The 16,229-nt window shown below is 36.7% G+C and overlaps 1 protein-coding gene across 1 annotated transcript in view; it reads right to left on the bottom strand.

The window, feature by feature from the left end:
* Nucleotides 1-9,892, bottom strand: part of LOC107103254 (teneurin-3-like) — a 126,187-nt gene extending 116,295 nt beyond the window's left edge. Inside the window, exons 1-2 of the mRNA XM_015402878.1 lie at nucleotides 9,817-9,892; nucleotides 6,195-6,420 (exon numbers count right to left, since the gene is read on the bottom strand). Coding sequence (XP_015258364.1) covers nucleotides 6,195-6,420; nucleotides 9,817-9,892 — 302 coding nt within the window. The remainder of the gene's footprint in view (nucleotides 1-6,194; nucleotides 6,421-9,816) is intronic.
* Between the last annotated feature and the right edge of the window lie 6,337 nt (nucleotides 9,893-16,229).

The following is a 16,229-nucleotide window of genomic DNA, read 5'->3' as shown; positions in this document are numbered from 1 at the left end:
CGACATTATCAATCACATGTAAATTTGGTATGGAATGCAAAAAGAATAAGGAAAATAGGGAAAAAAGATTTAATTGTCTAAAATGATTGAGCTCAGGCGAAAAACACGGGTCTATCATGATGATGTAAGGGAGTGGAGGATCATTTAATTCTGGCAGAGGCAGATTTAGGAAATTTGGGACCCCAGACAAAGACAGGAAGGGGGCCCTCTGAATTGAGAAGACAACACATAAAGCAGACCCATTATACAGATACAGAAATTGTAATAGAATAGACATACATTTTTTTATTTCTAAGTTTTTGTCCCTCTCTTCTTGTCCCTTTTCTTGTTGTTTTCCTCTCTATGTTTTGTTCTCAGCTGGAATAAAAGGAATGAAAGATTTTTTCCAAACACTAAGTTTACTTAGTTGATTGCTCCTTCCTGTGTTCAAAAATGTAAACACATACAGTCCTTCTTTTCACTGTAGACAAGATATGTTCTGTTCTCCATTTTTCATTTGTATGAAATAATAGCTTCATGAATCATGACAGCAGACAAGATAGAGTAGAGCAGGAGGGGGGGTTACGAATCTACTTGCTTGGGAGAGCAGAGTTCAGTGCTTTCATATGTTGTCACCAAAGTCTCCAGTAGCAGAAAAAAAGTCACTAGATTCTGCATTAGGCTGGTTTTAAAAAAAATAAAAAGTGCTACGGGGTCTGAAAAGTTGTTAAATATATCTAGAAAAGCGCTAAGTTAGCATCATTTGTTTTCAAATGGTTTGCTGCTGTCTGTTTGGACCTTACTGAACATGTCCAGCAAAAGGACTGATCCAATGTGGTGGACACTGAATGGGATGAGACACACTTAATATAATATGCATTCTGATGGCCTTTTAGTCGAGGGTTTTTTTATGTAAATTGGAATAGTTGTATTAACCATACATGTAAACAGAGTTTAGCCTTAATTATTTAAAATGAAAGTAAAAGCAAAGCTATTTTCTGTGCAGTAATCTGTCAATAATATTTTCTTGTTGTCAAGTTGTAAAGACTAGTTTTTGCATAACAGGTGATAAACCAGATAATTTCCATTTTATTTAAAGCAGCTATTGGATTCCTTGTTAATATTTCCAATAGTTAAACAATATCTGTTGCACAGATCTCTCTTGTGGTCACTGCCCTAAAGAAGATTTATGCTAATGTTGTGCATCTAGAAATAATTACATTGTTTTTAATGATGGATTTTTAAAAATCTATTTGTTTATGCACATAATGGCCCTGGAACATTGTCAAGGTACAAGCTAACACTATTAATGTCTGTTTTGCATGTTTGCTGTTTTCAGTAATCATTGAAAGAAGAAATTCTCCCCTTACAGATGAGACCATAATACCTAAATATGATAAAAAATTCTTGCCACATCAATATTAACAGAATTGTGGTAACAGCTCTGATGAATCTGCACACAACAACATTGCTGATACATCCTCCTGATAAAACATCCCAAATAAAGGTAGTCTCTAACAGTTTATAGTCTTCATAAAAAAGAGAAATAAAAATATATATATAACTAGAAAAGAGCATTTCCAAAGCTTTCTTGATATTGAGACCATCTTAGAAGGGAGGCACACAGGGGGAAATCTACAGAGGAGTCAACCATTCACAATATTTTCTATTGTAGATTGTTTGGGATTGGCAAAAAGAACAATAAACATTGCGTTAATCCCTCCTTCCTCATTATTATGAACTTGACATTACCTCTTATAGTCAGTTGGGTGTCTGGTTACATTCATATATGTAGATGCATGGGTGGAAAATTCAAAGCAGGGTCATTTTATTTTAGTTGTCCTAATCTATTAAAGGACTTATCTCTTGAGCGTAATGTTCTTTAGCTGCAAGAGGAAAAAAAGCCTAATCCCAGCTCTGTTTTAAAACAGCTTTGACGGTATGATCACAGCAGGATTACGGACTTTAGTCCATCACCATAAAATAATGATCAGTGGTTACACAATGCAGCCCCTTCACTCATTCAAAGCACACTAAAAGCTAGCTGGTACCAAGTCAAATTAGCCCCCTCGTGCTTTGAAGACCAATACTTCTAGGGGAGGTTACACACACATATTTCATTACTGCTAATTGCTGTAGAAGTAGTTAAAGCTGTCATATGAGTGTTTTATTTTCAAAGGGGTCGTCATATCACAGGAAATATATTAGGCAAGATCATAACATTGTGATTCATTCTTGACACTTTTTTAATCAAATCCCTTGTACAGAATAATTTACCGTGTGCACACATGAGCACGGCTGCAGAGCTGCATAAGAAATAAAGTCTGTGTCACTCTTGGACACCGAAATGAGATTCACTTCCCCAAGGTACCTGAAGCTATCCTCTACACACAGCTGCTGTTGCCTGGACTTTGCTGCCCCAAACCCCCTGAGGGCAGCCTAATGAGTACATTCTTGAGCTTCTGTTTACATTTCCCAACCCGGTGGTTTTCTTGACATCTGTAATTATGTTCTGAACCGGGTCTTCCCTTTTGGCCCTGTTGGATCGCAGCGGCTCTCGGATCCCACCCACTGACAAGCACTTGATTTAGAGTCCACCATGGTGATAGTGATTTATGCCTCGGCTGATGATAGGTGTGTACATATTGTTTTGTCGATACAGCTAAGACAGCTCAAGGTCATTGTATGGTTCGTGTTCAATCACAGCGCCTTCCTGGGAAAGCCAAACTGTCACTCTGCATCCCAGTGATCCCATCAGATCTTAAGTTCTAACTTCTTGCTGCCACAGAATAATTTCAAAGTTTTCAATCAGGTGAGTCTCAGAAAGGGCGCCTACGGCTTGGCAGGCGAACATCAGGCTGGAATATATCTACTCGCAGCTATTTCTTAGGCAGAGTGCGATGCACCGCACCTCATTAGCCAAGATATTTCCAGCTTGCTGATTAGATGAAATATATCTAATATTTCAGAAGAAACAACCTGGCTGAGGCACTAAATAGAATCTTGCAGAGCAGACTGTGATCTAGAACTAAAATTCACTTACATAGATTCTTGTTAAGCTATAGACTCTTTGATTTAACCGGCATGCTCTCTGCCATTTCTATACTTCACACTAATCATGAACTCTCCTTCTCACTGCTAGCTGGTCTTATATCTAGTAATCAGCCTTTAAGTGCAGGTGATTACAAAAGGCAGAGAAATCAGTGAACATTGTGGCCATTAATCAAACGCAACAGGAGTCGTAATATGTCATGCCCAATTTGTGGATTAATAGTTTAACTTGATGAGAAGCTCTCCTTAAAACTGACTCAAAACTTAGCCACCCTTAAATATTTTAAATCCTAAAGTGATTTATCATTTCAGTGGCCCCTCCTGTTCGTCGGAGTGACTGTAAAACATTAATAAAATCATCAGCGATCAAGAATGGGTGTTGCTTTTTGTGCGTTTCACAGCCCAGCAGCTAAAGGCATCCATCCCTTTTAATGGAGTCTGAGCTGATTTTGCACAAGCAAATATAAAAGACTTTTAATAGTAGAACTGTGAGGTAGTGCTGTGTAGTCTCTGAAATGAGTTTTAATGGTCATGTTGATAAAACATAACACAGGGTACTAGCCTAATTTAATTCAGTTCTATTTAGTTTATTTATACAGTGCCAATTTACACCATGTCTATTTGACTAAAAGAGTTTTTCATACTGTTACAGGTTATTTTTAACCTATGGAGTTTAAGATGCTTTGTCTTAGCAGTTAAAGACACAGACATGCTGCCGATCTGCCAACAACTTTCTTTTCCTGATGGGAGTTTCTCAGAAAAAGTTTTAAAAAGAGCTAAATCTGTAAACTCCTTGTTGTCAAAAAACAACAACAAATATGCACAGAAAGTGGAGTAATACCATAATATTGGCATATTATAATAATAATAATAGCCTTCAAATGACACTTGTTTATCAGATAAAAGTGCCTTTAAGGAAAATCTTTACTAACAAGGCAGATAATAATCATAATGTACGTGTCATTAAGCCACATTTCTGTATTTTTTTAATCGGTGTGTTAATCTAACTATTCCTGCTGGGTTTTCATCAGCTGTTGGCAAAAAAACCCCCCAAAACATTATAATAAAGAAAATAAAGGGTGTAAAACATCAGTCTGTGTGAAATTCTTGACAGTAATTAATATTGTAATTGACAGAATATGACAAAGGTGTCCATTGTTTTTAGAAAGGCATTTCTAGACATGATTTGACGTGAATGTGACATTGTACAGCGGCTCCTTTTATTTATTTATTTGTTTAGTGGTTTGTTCCTGCTCTGTATCACATGCTCATGTAAGATGATAGGAAACACAGTGTACAATTTTCTATTTTTTTTTTTCTGTTTGTGAAAAAACAAAACCAATAAAAATGTTTAAAATAGAAATGCTTTTCTAAAATCAAATGCAATTCGTTTATATTCAGATCTCCCGAGTTTATTCTTCATAGACACATTATTGTGACAAGAACCCGGGTTGTTTTGGCTTGAAGGTATTATTGCCTATCCTAAGCCAAAACTGTAAATTTATTATCTCATCTGAACGCAGCACTTTCTCTGTAGATTTTCTCTATGTGCGCCAAAAGACTTGTTACAAACTACAAACAATGATTTTTTATGGGTTTCAGTCAACACTCAACCATAAAAACTCGTACTCTAAAGAACACAATTAATAGCTTTCATTCTCCCAGTTCTCCCAGAGTGACTGTTGATTTCATAGCTTCTTCTCTGAATAGCTTTTACACCATAGTTTCTCTTGCACGTTTTTGACTTACTATTTTTTTGTAGAAAATCTGACCTTGTCGCTGCATTTGTGATACAGTATTTTATTAGGGGTATCAGGGAAATGGGATAAAAAATTATCATTTCACTTTTTGAAAGTCAGTCTATAGCATAAAACCCTAAAACAACTTAAGTTGTAAGAGGACAATTTTTCTGAAACAAAATTACATTTATCCGAGTCTGTGCTTGGCTCAGATGCTGAAAAGCTGTCCATGCATTCCAGTTTTAGAAGTGCAAAATGATGAGCATAAATCATGAATGACTAACTTATTTACAGCAGTTTATTCTGCTCTGGCTAAGCGAGAGAGAGAGAGACATGAAAAATGCCTCCAGTCTGATAAACTGGGAGCCCTGGCTCTACATTATGAGCTGTCACTGGGTAAAGACTAAAGAGAAGAGTTTATGGATGCAGAAACAGAATAAATAAGCCAAACGATGCAAAAAATAAAATAAAAAAAAATAGGAAGTTGAGAAACATATTTTCTTTAAGAATATGACTTTTCACAAAAAAGAATAATAGCAAAAAAAAAAAATGAAATATAATTTCTCTGCAGTGCTTTTTAAATGTTCCATCCATCTCCTACTGCTTATCAGGGTCACAGGCTTATACAGTAGGTGAAAGGCTGGGTCAAGCCTTAAGAAGTCCCCAGTCCTTCACAGTGTAACACACACACACCAAAGGGCATTTTAGAGTAGTCAATTAACCTAACAGTAATGTTTTTGGACTGTGGGATGAAGCCAAAGAACATGCATTCATGTGGAGGTGGTGCAATAAAGATCCTTTAGTTAGGATGCAAACCAAGCATCTTTTTAGTGGAAGACTGCAAAACAGTGCTACAAATGTTATCACTGTGCTGCCTCAGATTTTAATTTCTGGTATCAATAAATACAAATGACTTTTATGTATTAAACAAGTTAAACGTGTTAATATTAAACAAAACCTAACTATTTAATACCTAATTAATTAAATGTTTTTTCTATATCTTTGAACCATGTGGCTTATAAGAAAGAAAGGCTTTTCTGTGGATTTTTCCTAACCGCCAGAAGGGGAAGTCAAAGTTGGAAATTAAAGAATAAGGAGCTAATTTTTACTTAGCACAACATGCAGCAGGCATGACGGAGAACAAATGTCCCAAATTCACGTATTTTGACATTTATTTGCTGCATTAAAATGCAGAACAATGAAGAGACTTGGCTCAACTCCTGAAGATCAATATCAGCGGCTTATAGCCCAGTGTGGCTTTTATATGTACGTTTCAAGTTTGTTTTTTTAAAGTGCACTCTATAGTCTGGAAAATACGGTACTTAAAGTTTACTTCGGCTCATCTTTGTGGCATTAGCTTTCTTAATCATTGAATTTGACATATGGACCTTTTTCTCCAGTTGTGCTATCGAGCGGGTCACTCACCTGCTCTCCAGGGCCACATTGCTGCCCAGCACCCAGCTGTCCTGCAGCTGGACGCATTCCGCCGTACTCTGCAAGTCAGCCGCCAGGCCGGCTGTGGGGGGTGGACTCGGGCTCCTCTGATTGGCCAGTGAGCTCCGGCTCAGGGAGGTAATTGACGGGTGCTGCTTATGTGGGGGTGGTGCAGGTGGGATAGGAGGCGGGGCCTGTTGACTAGTCAGATTGTCACCTAAAAGCAAACATCAGACAGACAAGAGAATAGCATTTAACATACTTATATCAGGATCCAAATCAGAAGCGAACGAATATCTGCACATTTACTTTGAAAATCCTGAGTTGAGAGACGACAGATGGTTAAGGCACGCAGATATACAGTATGTGACAGGCTCATAGCAACTTAACAGACCAAGAAAAGCAAATACAACCAAGAGCAAGTCATAAAAATGAGATGCAACCACTGCGAAAAGGGCTGTTTTTATGAATATACACATAATAATTGTCACAAAACACCATACGGCTGACAGTTGGGTTCTCTTAAACAGAAGGTCACTTAGAGAGGCAGCTGTTCCTTTATGGGCGCTTAACGCAATGCTTCACATTTGATTACAGCCAGAGAAGACTCTCAAATAACTAATGACCAGAACATCCATTAGGGCTCTGAAAGAACAGGTTTTCCAATTTCACACAAAGCTGTGTAATTGGCCCCCAGAATGGCATGTGGTGATTATCTATCCATCTTTCCTGTTTAAAAGGTAAAAACCCACAGTGCTGACAATTCTGATTTGCTCCAATGAGTCCCAAATGGGTATCATCTTTCCTGCCTTACGGAGGCTTAGAGAATATTGAAAAAGCCAAAAGCTGTTTCGTTTTAGGAAGCTTCTGTTGTTTTTGCATCGACAGCCTGAATTTTTACAAACCCTAAAGGAGTTTAGATTTACAGCAAAAGTGTACACCGAAGGTCAACGCATGATTTAACCTTTGCTTTCGCAGGTGTGTGTCTACAGTATGTGAGTGTATGTGTGCAAAGACCAGAGTGGTCACTGTGCTGCCAGCTGCACTGAGCAGCACACTAAAATGACACAAGCCATTGTTTTGAATCGAGTCCTTTAATAGCCTTGCAGTTTGTGTCCTTGTGTGAGTGCCTCTGCTTTTCAGAGTGCCCTTCTGTGCATGAAACGAGCTGTTCAGTGGAGGCAAATGAGCCTTTTGGTAGCACACAGCTAGGAGGAAACATGAATGCATTTTGGAGCAAGGCAATCATTTTCACTGCTTAGAGGGAAAAACCTTCAGGCTTCTGTCCAGGCAACCAATTAGAACCAATATGGACTACCCTCTAATGTTTAATATAGGATCACATAAAAACATGTAGCATGGGAAATAGTGCAGTAGAAATGATTTTGAAATAAAAAAATAATTAAGTTTCAAGGAGTACACGGAAGCCTGACAGTATAAAATTCCAATGAAATGTTTTTTTCACACAGTGAAATTTTAAGTATCCAAGCCTCTTGAACTGGTTTCTCATTTAATAAAGTTAGAATTCAGATTTTTTTATTCAATTTTAAATGATCAACAAACTTTAAAGCAAATTTATTAAAGTAGAAACAAAATTTGACCAATCTGATTAGCTTACACTCCTCTAGTGAAGAAAAGTATCCTCACAGCTTGATGCCGCCACCAACACGTTTCACCATGTGGTGGCATCCTCAAAGCGATAAACAATGTTTTCTTTTGCACACAGTTTCATTAATGCCGGCCAAAAATGTTTCATTTTGGCTAAATTTGAGATAAAATGACTTTATTTCAACAATTCCTCCACAAAGGGAAATGTGCTTCTCATTAGTAGTTGGCCTGTTAGGTTGGGCAGACACTGTACCATATTTAGCTGTTTTTGGGTCCATTTTTCTGCTGTGCAAGAATTTTTTGGGGGATCGGCTTGATTTTCAGCTTCACCCTGTGTCATGTATACAAGGGATAACAACGGGCCACTAGCTTCTCACCACCCCCTCATGATCAGGAATCATAAGTTTGGATGGAAATCCAAGATGTTTGAAATTCAGTTGGCCCTTGTGAGGTGATCATGCGCGTATTGTGCTGTTGAAGCAGAACTACGCGTGTCTATTAGCCGTTTTACCTCAACCTTGCACACTGCACACGTGCAAACAACATTTTTCTTCCTCGATTTTACTTCCGGATAGACGATTCTGACCAGCACCATTTCTCTTACTCTGATGTGTAGTTTCTGGACGTACAGTGTGAGCAGTCGGTAGCATCAGATATTCCAAGCTGTGAACTTTTAAAGCCTGTGGTTTTGTCGTGCAGTTTTGGCTGTAGCTGAGTACGATTACAAATACCATATGTTGTATAGGCAATAACAAAAATAATACTGTTCTTGCACCGCTTATCATTATATATACATAGTAGTTCTTGGTTTCATGGTGTATTATATATTCTTGAAACTAAAATAATAATAGTCAGGATGTTGATTAATAATTTTAACCCTGATTTAAAACACTTTACAATGTTCTCCCTCAACTGTCTGATGTGTTCCTTGACCATAGAGTAGGACTGGGCAAAAAAATGATTCAATGAATGAATTACATTTTTGTTGTTGCGGGAGTTAAAAAAAATTATAAATAAATAAATAAAAAAATCTTTTTTTTTTTTTTTGTATACAGTGCATTTTTGGCTCCCAGGAGTTTCTGTAGCTGCAGCGTTACTCTCAGGTTGCAGTTTGGCAAACGACACCATCACACAAAACAGCTAATGACATCATAACTACAGTTGAGTGAGAAGTTTGCTCTCAAAAAAGGAAGATTTTTTTGGAAGGGGAAAATAAAGGCCTACCCTAAAGATGTTTTTGTTTTTTTAAGAATGTTCTTTCCCAGCCCTCTGAGGCCTTTAAAGACCAACCTAGTCTGGATTAGAAATATTTACAAGATTATATTTATCAAACAGGAGACCTCTTAATTTCAATGGGGAATTTGGAATTTTTAGGGTTATAAAGAAAAAACTCTATACATTTTAGATACTTTGTTTGGTTCTAGATAATAAAATCCCAATAAAATATACTGACAATGTGAAGGGTCCAGTAGTTAAAGCTAATTTTGCATGCCACTGCATATATTTACAGGTTCTTTTTTGTCCCCTTCCTTGCAGGCTCATGCATGAATAGACTCCTTGACAGAAACAGAGTTACAAGAATCCACAGCTCTGGTGCAGAAGGCCAATCAAAGATTAATTACGTCCTGACTGCAATTACACAGCAGCAGCATGGGGCCATAAATTCCATAAAAGCAAAATCATCAGAAGCAAATGAAGGTTGTTATTTTTCCCTCCTTTTTGTGAACTGTGATTAGAGTTTTATCAAACCCAATCAAACATGATCCCTTCAGCACCCCACGCCACCACGTTCAAAGTCACTTCTGATATCTAAATTAAGCATGAATTACCAGAGATCAGTTACAGTGCTGGTATTTGAAAAATAGTAGAGTGCCATGACTTGGTGATAACGAATACAAGACATCCACTCAGCTCCTGGGTGAGACTGGGACCCCATTAGAAAAAAATGCTTAGTAGGCTGATGGAAAAGTGAGTTATCTACCAACTCTGGCTGGTTTTACTTTACCTCCAGGCCTTATGGCTCCGCAGGAGCCTGCAGAACCAATGGGCTCAGCTTCACTTTCCAGCTGAACATTCTTCATATCACAGTGAGTGAGAGGAAAAGAAAATTTAAACCATGTTCTACAGTTTGGTAAAGAAATTCAAGACAATTAAGGTGAACGTGGGTGTCGACATCCTAAGAGTGTCTTTATAAGAAGAATGTGCTCATCCCACTCAAAATTCAATTAAAATTCTTTTTATTACTAAACCCTGGTATTTTTTTTTACACCAACAAATTCAATAAAAAGTCCCTCAAAAGCAGCCCATCTTACCATAAGCCATTACAAATAAAGATACATGACAGATATTGAAGAAATTTGTATCCATTCATCTCAGTGTTTACATATCGATCTTAGTATCCTAATTGCCCTCATTTATGTGGCCCCTGAAAAAGCAGTGCAGCCAAGTCTCAACGCCATAACAAAAACATAGAGCCAGTTTACATCACAGGTGCATTATGTTTGATGGGAACAGTGCGTGGAGGCTTTTACTGCAAAACAATTTATGATGAACCGAGATGTTAACATTCTCGAACTGTTCCCTGAAATGAGCTGTTTAGTTGTTGAGGACACACACAGAACAAAATGTTCCAAACACCCAATAAACCTCCCAAAGAGCACGACGTGACATGCAGTAAATCAGAGCGTTTAATCTTACTATAATACTATGGAATGTGAACTATTGTAAAATGCTTTATGCACAGGCACACAACACAGCAACAACACAGCAAAATCTAATCTCCATTGATGATTCTGATCAGCTCTGGGTCAATTTGCCCCAACTGCCAATCTTTTATTTCAAATCTTTATTCAACCCTTTCTATTGTATCCCATCCTACTTCCATGTCGTAATCATGTAGCTAATTGTTTATATTACCTCGGTTTATTTCTCAGTCATTTCATGAACTATAGGGATACAAAATAATGAAAAATAAATATAAATTCCTGTATTTGTATGTTAATTCCTATATGATTTCCTTCTTCTATCTCATTTCTCCCTGCTGTCAGTTTTTTTGCCAGTTGACTGTTTTAAATAATGTCAGATTGTGATCAATGATCAAAAAAAGTTGCAAAAGTGAACTCCAGCTGTAAGATGTTTTTAATATCCACATTTTCCAACAGCCAACAGTGTTTACTATGAAAATCTATCTTTTAAAATGTCAAGCCAAACAGGTATGTAGCATCCATAAGAGCTGAGAAATAATTATTGCTAAAGGGTCTGCTGTATACTGTACAACCCCACTTGGTATTAGGGAAGGTCTTAAAAATGCACTTTAAGAAAAGGCAAACTTAAATCAGAAATGTTGAAATATATATAAACAATAAGTGATTCCCCCCACATCTGAAGAGGGGCAGAAAACTGATTTTTATGACGTTATCGCAGTGCAAACACTAACAGTAGCCTACAAACGTTTACCAAATCAATACAAAGAAAAAAATAAAAAATAAGCAAAATAGTAGTTAAAAAATAAGTCCATGCTTATTGTGGCCATAAGTATTCTGAAGTCTACTTTATTTTAATGCAGTTTAACATGAATAATACACAATAGTTGGCCAGCTCAAAAATTTCTAACTGAAAATATTCAACTTAGCTGTTAGTTTTTCTAGAAATCATTCTGCCATCAAGGATCCAAAGAAGGCAGAACTATAACTTAAAAACTGCACAATGAGCAAATCAACTGTCTTCCCTGTTTTTTTTTTCTTTTTTGCTGTAGTAAATCTGCAGACAGAATGGTCATACTTTCCCATGCTAAAATTATAGAAGGAGCTCATATGTATAAAAAGGAATCAACTGAGGGTCGGACTGTCTTGCTTGGTTTCTCAGAGGAACAGGGTTGACATCAACCCACCCATTCAGCCATGGCCCCTCGGATTACACACAAAGACTGAGTAAAGACATCTAAATTTAAATTTTGAGGTACAACCAGAAGATGGCAAACACATGAAAACAAAAAACTGTTAAATAATATAGATACAATTATAGATCTGATTATGTATGCAATTAATTCAGTATTAGTTGTCATAACTGCCGTTTCTTCTTTATTCTTATTTTTTTATCTTATTTTTTTTATCTTTATTATATTGTATAGTTGGATGTGTGTATATATTATATAAAACTGTAACTGGAGCGTGTAACAAAAGTAATTTCCCTCTGGGATTATTAAAGTATTTCTGATTCTGATTCTGTTTCAATTAAGAGCTATTTAACAAATTCTACATTTCCATTTGATATTTGTATCATACATATACCCACTGATAATGAAAAAACATAAGCTAAGATAAAAAGATGGCCCTTTTTTGTCTTAAATGCACGAACACAAAGCTTACTCTTGTGCATATCACAGATTCAGGTTTAAAATGTAAACCAAGCTGTAAATGTTGCCCTTTTAAGCTTTTAAATATAAAACGTTACTCCTTATAGAGTTCACTACTCGATTGTTATCATTACTTTAAGGATTATATAATTTTTATAAATGTATGTCTCATGTGTCTTTAGTTGAATATCACAGTCAAGATTTAGACTGCATATCTACATTTTGCCCTTTAATGCTCATCTACTGAATTCAGGGCTTTTGCGTATATGGTGGACAAATTTCGATTAAAGGTACCGGTCTTAACACCATGTATTTCTTTCATGCACTCCATTTCCCTGCACACAGTAGGTGTCAGGCTGTCTGAGTGATGTCAGGCACCATGGTTTCTGGTCTCCAATTTAAGGTGTAGGTTTGAATCCAATTTCTGACAAACAGTTTTATACTCAGCACAGGGTCCCGCTATGATGAAAACCTGTAAGTGAGAAGCTCAATGTGATTCCAGGTAACTCAAAGGGAAAATGTGGCACTAGCAGTGCTCATTCTCTGTGTACTTCTCTAGAGGAGTTGGATGTCTGAAAGCCACTGGGGTAAGCCATGATAAATATGGGCTTTTGCCACTTTAATTTACATTACCCACTGGCAAGCATACATTATGTTTGACTTTCCTTTTTAGAAAATAGACGCGCAAAAAATGAGGCTTTTACGAAAGCTTGGCATTGTCTTCCATCAAGACTGAAAGAATTAGGCTGGCCTTTAATGTGCAAACTGGGAAGGCAGATGAAACAGCTGTGAGGTTTATTGAGCTTTGCTTTGAAATCAGATCAAGACGGATGCCTCCTCTGCATAATTCCTCAACGTCAGCTTGTCATCATCTCCATCAGCTACATACTCTAAAAGGGACTTTGGTGATTAATACTCCATGCCAAGACCGGAATGACAGACCCATTCGCGACTTAATGATGCTTTCCCTACTTATCAAAGCTGTTGCTTTACGGAGCTTCTGAAATCTTTTCATTAACTGAATCTAGAAAGTAACTTTGTTTTAGGACTCTTTAGATATATGAGATCTTTAGACAGATTTGTGACGCAGGTGTTAATGAAAAATGTACTTCATTATAAGCCAAATATTTCTAGTTGTCATTAAATACAATTTCTTGTCCGTACATTGGTCAAGATATTGAATTAAGGCCATTTTACATTATTTCAGGGGCTGTTGCCATTTTGAAGCTGCTTCAATTGCTCTATATTATAGCATTCTTTGCTGTTTTTGTTGCTGTTATTTCTTGAGGGAAAATTAAGTTTCCACAATAATGGTCATTTTGAAAATATCCTTTTTTGATTATAAAATCGACAAGCCTTGAAGGCTGTGCATAACGTTCCAACACGGAGTCAGGACACAATTAAAAGCCGTTTTGCACTCACTAAAGCTTGGCATGCTTAGTGAAAGTCTTTTCATATTCATCGTGTAAGTACTGCAAAAAGGCCTTGTGCCATTTTACTCTCCATTAAGAGACTGATGCAACTGCTAATGGAATTGAAAGGGCATTTGCTTTGGCTAGATTGCCCTTCACCAATAGGAAAATTGCTGTATGTGTGGATCAGAAGAATTCTATCAAAACAGATCACATAACTTGGAGATGCAAGAGATTTTCAATTACTGCTCCTAGTATTTACATTTTGCAGGGAAAACCTAAATTATCCCCAAAATGTTTCAGCACCTTCCTGCTTAGAAATCTAGATTAAAAATAATGAGGGTACTTCAACAACGTGTGTTTAGATTTGATGTATATGTTCTAATATATACTACTATATTAAATAGATAATGGTTATTAAACATATTTTAATAATATAAAAAATGCCCCATTCATCAGGGTTTCAAGACAAGATTATGTCAGGTTAAGTCTGGTTATTAAACATGACTTAAAACTCTTTGCTAAAGTTGACTTTATCTGACTTCTACATATTATAATAATGCTCAGGCCCACATATCTACTGATTTTTAAATCATATTCTGATTATTTAGTGGACATTTCAATAGAACTTTAAATTGCAATTAGAGCTTTGAATATGTAATGCCGGTTTTTCTGCAAATTCAAGATCCTGAATATTATTATTAAAAACAAATAAATGAAACTTGGAATGAATGAAAATGAAAATTATTTTCCTTATCTATTAGTTTATGTCTTCCTATACTACAGTCGCAATACATTCTTTGCTTTTCCAAATTAATACTAAAATAATACTAGGCAAACTTACTTAAGATTCCACAGCATCATATGGTGAAATCAGTCATCGTTTCATACCTTAAATTAAATTATAAAGCAATGGTAATGAAACTACACTCTGCTTAATCTTTCTAAAAGCTTCTAACGATAAACTTATGAAATATCTTTTGATTAAATTATAATAGTTTTGTTTTTGTTGCAGGTCTGTAGTGTTTTTATAACACAGTATAAATTAAAGAAACAAGAAAGCAAGAAAACATGGAATACGGAGGGTCTCATTTAAAAAAAAACACATTGAATGTACATGCCAAATGCTAAAAATGGATTCTCAAAGATTTCTGGATTTAGTTTCCAGGTCTGCCGAGATATTTCCTGCAGCAGTCGACCTTAATATTCAGCAGTAATAGGCAGAAGTTTCTTACTAAGCAGTCCGGAAGGTATAGGTGGAGGCCATACCCAATGGATTTTTGGACCATCAGACAAGAGGAAAAAAAAACAAAAAAAAAAGACACTTGCTCAAGGTGAGTTTTGGGTTTATTTTCCAGCAAAGAGGGCTGGAAATTTCAGGGATCTGGGCTTTTGGGAGAAACGTTTGAATTCTATCTTCCTTCAGCTTGAGAAAAATCCTCTCCATACTCAAAGCCAAGCCCACTCTTCCTCTGACTCTCTATCAGATCAAAGACAGATATTTCTTTTAAGCTGTTTCTGAGGAGAGGAACCAGGATGTAACCAATGTTTCAAATGTTACATAATCATTGCAATATATAAAATGATATAAGAACAGACATTTTTTTCTTCCCATTGGTCCTACAGAGATGTACACTCATCTGCACAAACTAGGTTGCTCTGAATTTAAATTGTGCAGCTTGTATCAATATCTGAAAAGCAGGAACCTTTGAAGATGCACTGTAAAACTAAGCAGCTCCATGTCGCTGTTTACACCCCCCCAGCCCCCCCGAAACCTCAGCCTCCTCCAGTCACTGCTACAGATGGCAGATCAACATACAGATGATAACTGCTTAGCCGTTCTCTCTGTCAGCTCTCCGATTACATAGCAATTACACCCCTCCTCTAAAGCTGCTTTGACAATTAGTCTGCTGACAAAACACTTACTTCTATTTATTCATGTTTGGACAGCTTTGCCTTCTTTGTTTTTTCCAAGAGGTCTCTCTCGCACCTTTATAAAGTGAAACAGTTTCTAGCTTCGGTGCAGCTTGTTTCTAAAGTCCATCAGAACTCATTTTTTTCTAAAGCTTATAGGTACTGTTTGATGAAGAGTTATGTAACTAAAGCCAAAACCAAAGCCTCAACATTATTTCTTCAGTGCAGCATAAAGAAGAATATTCCCCCAACATTGCATGCCTGGGTTCTCTTCAGAAACTGTGAATTCTTCCTGCAGTCTGAGGATATGCATGCCACTTTAAAGGATCTCTCCAAATTGTCCTTGTAAAGGTTTGTGCAGTTTAAATTCTTCTCTCTGTGCTGTCTTGTGCAGACTGGTGACCTGTCCAGGGTGTACATGCCTCTTGCACAATGGCAGATGAAGAAAGATACCAAACCCATCCACTATCCAGCACAAATACCCTGCTTTAAACAAGGATGGATTAAGTGTTGAAATGTAAGCATCCTGTAGGTGGTATACCCCCTTAAGAGTTTTGTCAATAACTGCTGGATATCTACATAAGAATATAACATGTGGACAAAATGTTTGGTCCCCTGATAATACATGTGTAGAAAGCCTAAAATCCTCTTTTATTTTAGCAGGATAATGTTTTTTTGAAAATATAAAAATGATCAAGAATAATACTGTCTTAATTTTAGTACATTTACTTATTGGGT

The sequence above is a fragment of the Cyprinodon variegatus genome, unplaced genomic scaffold (assembly GCF_000732505.1).
Source record: "Cyprinodon variegatus isolate N-32 unplaced genomic scaffold, C_variegatus-1.0 Scaffold1405, whole genome shotgun sequence".
Lineage (NCBI taxonomy): Eukaryota > Metazoa > Chordata > Actinopteri > Cyprinodontiformes > Cyprinodontidae > Cyprinodon > Cyprinodon variegatus.
Note: the sequence above shows the minus strand (reverse complement) of the source record. Positions and strands in the feature narration are given on the sequence as shown.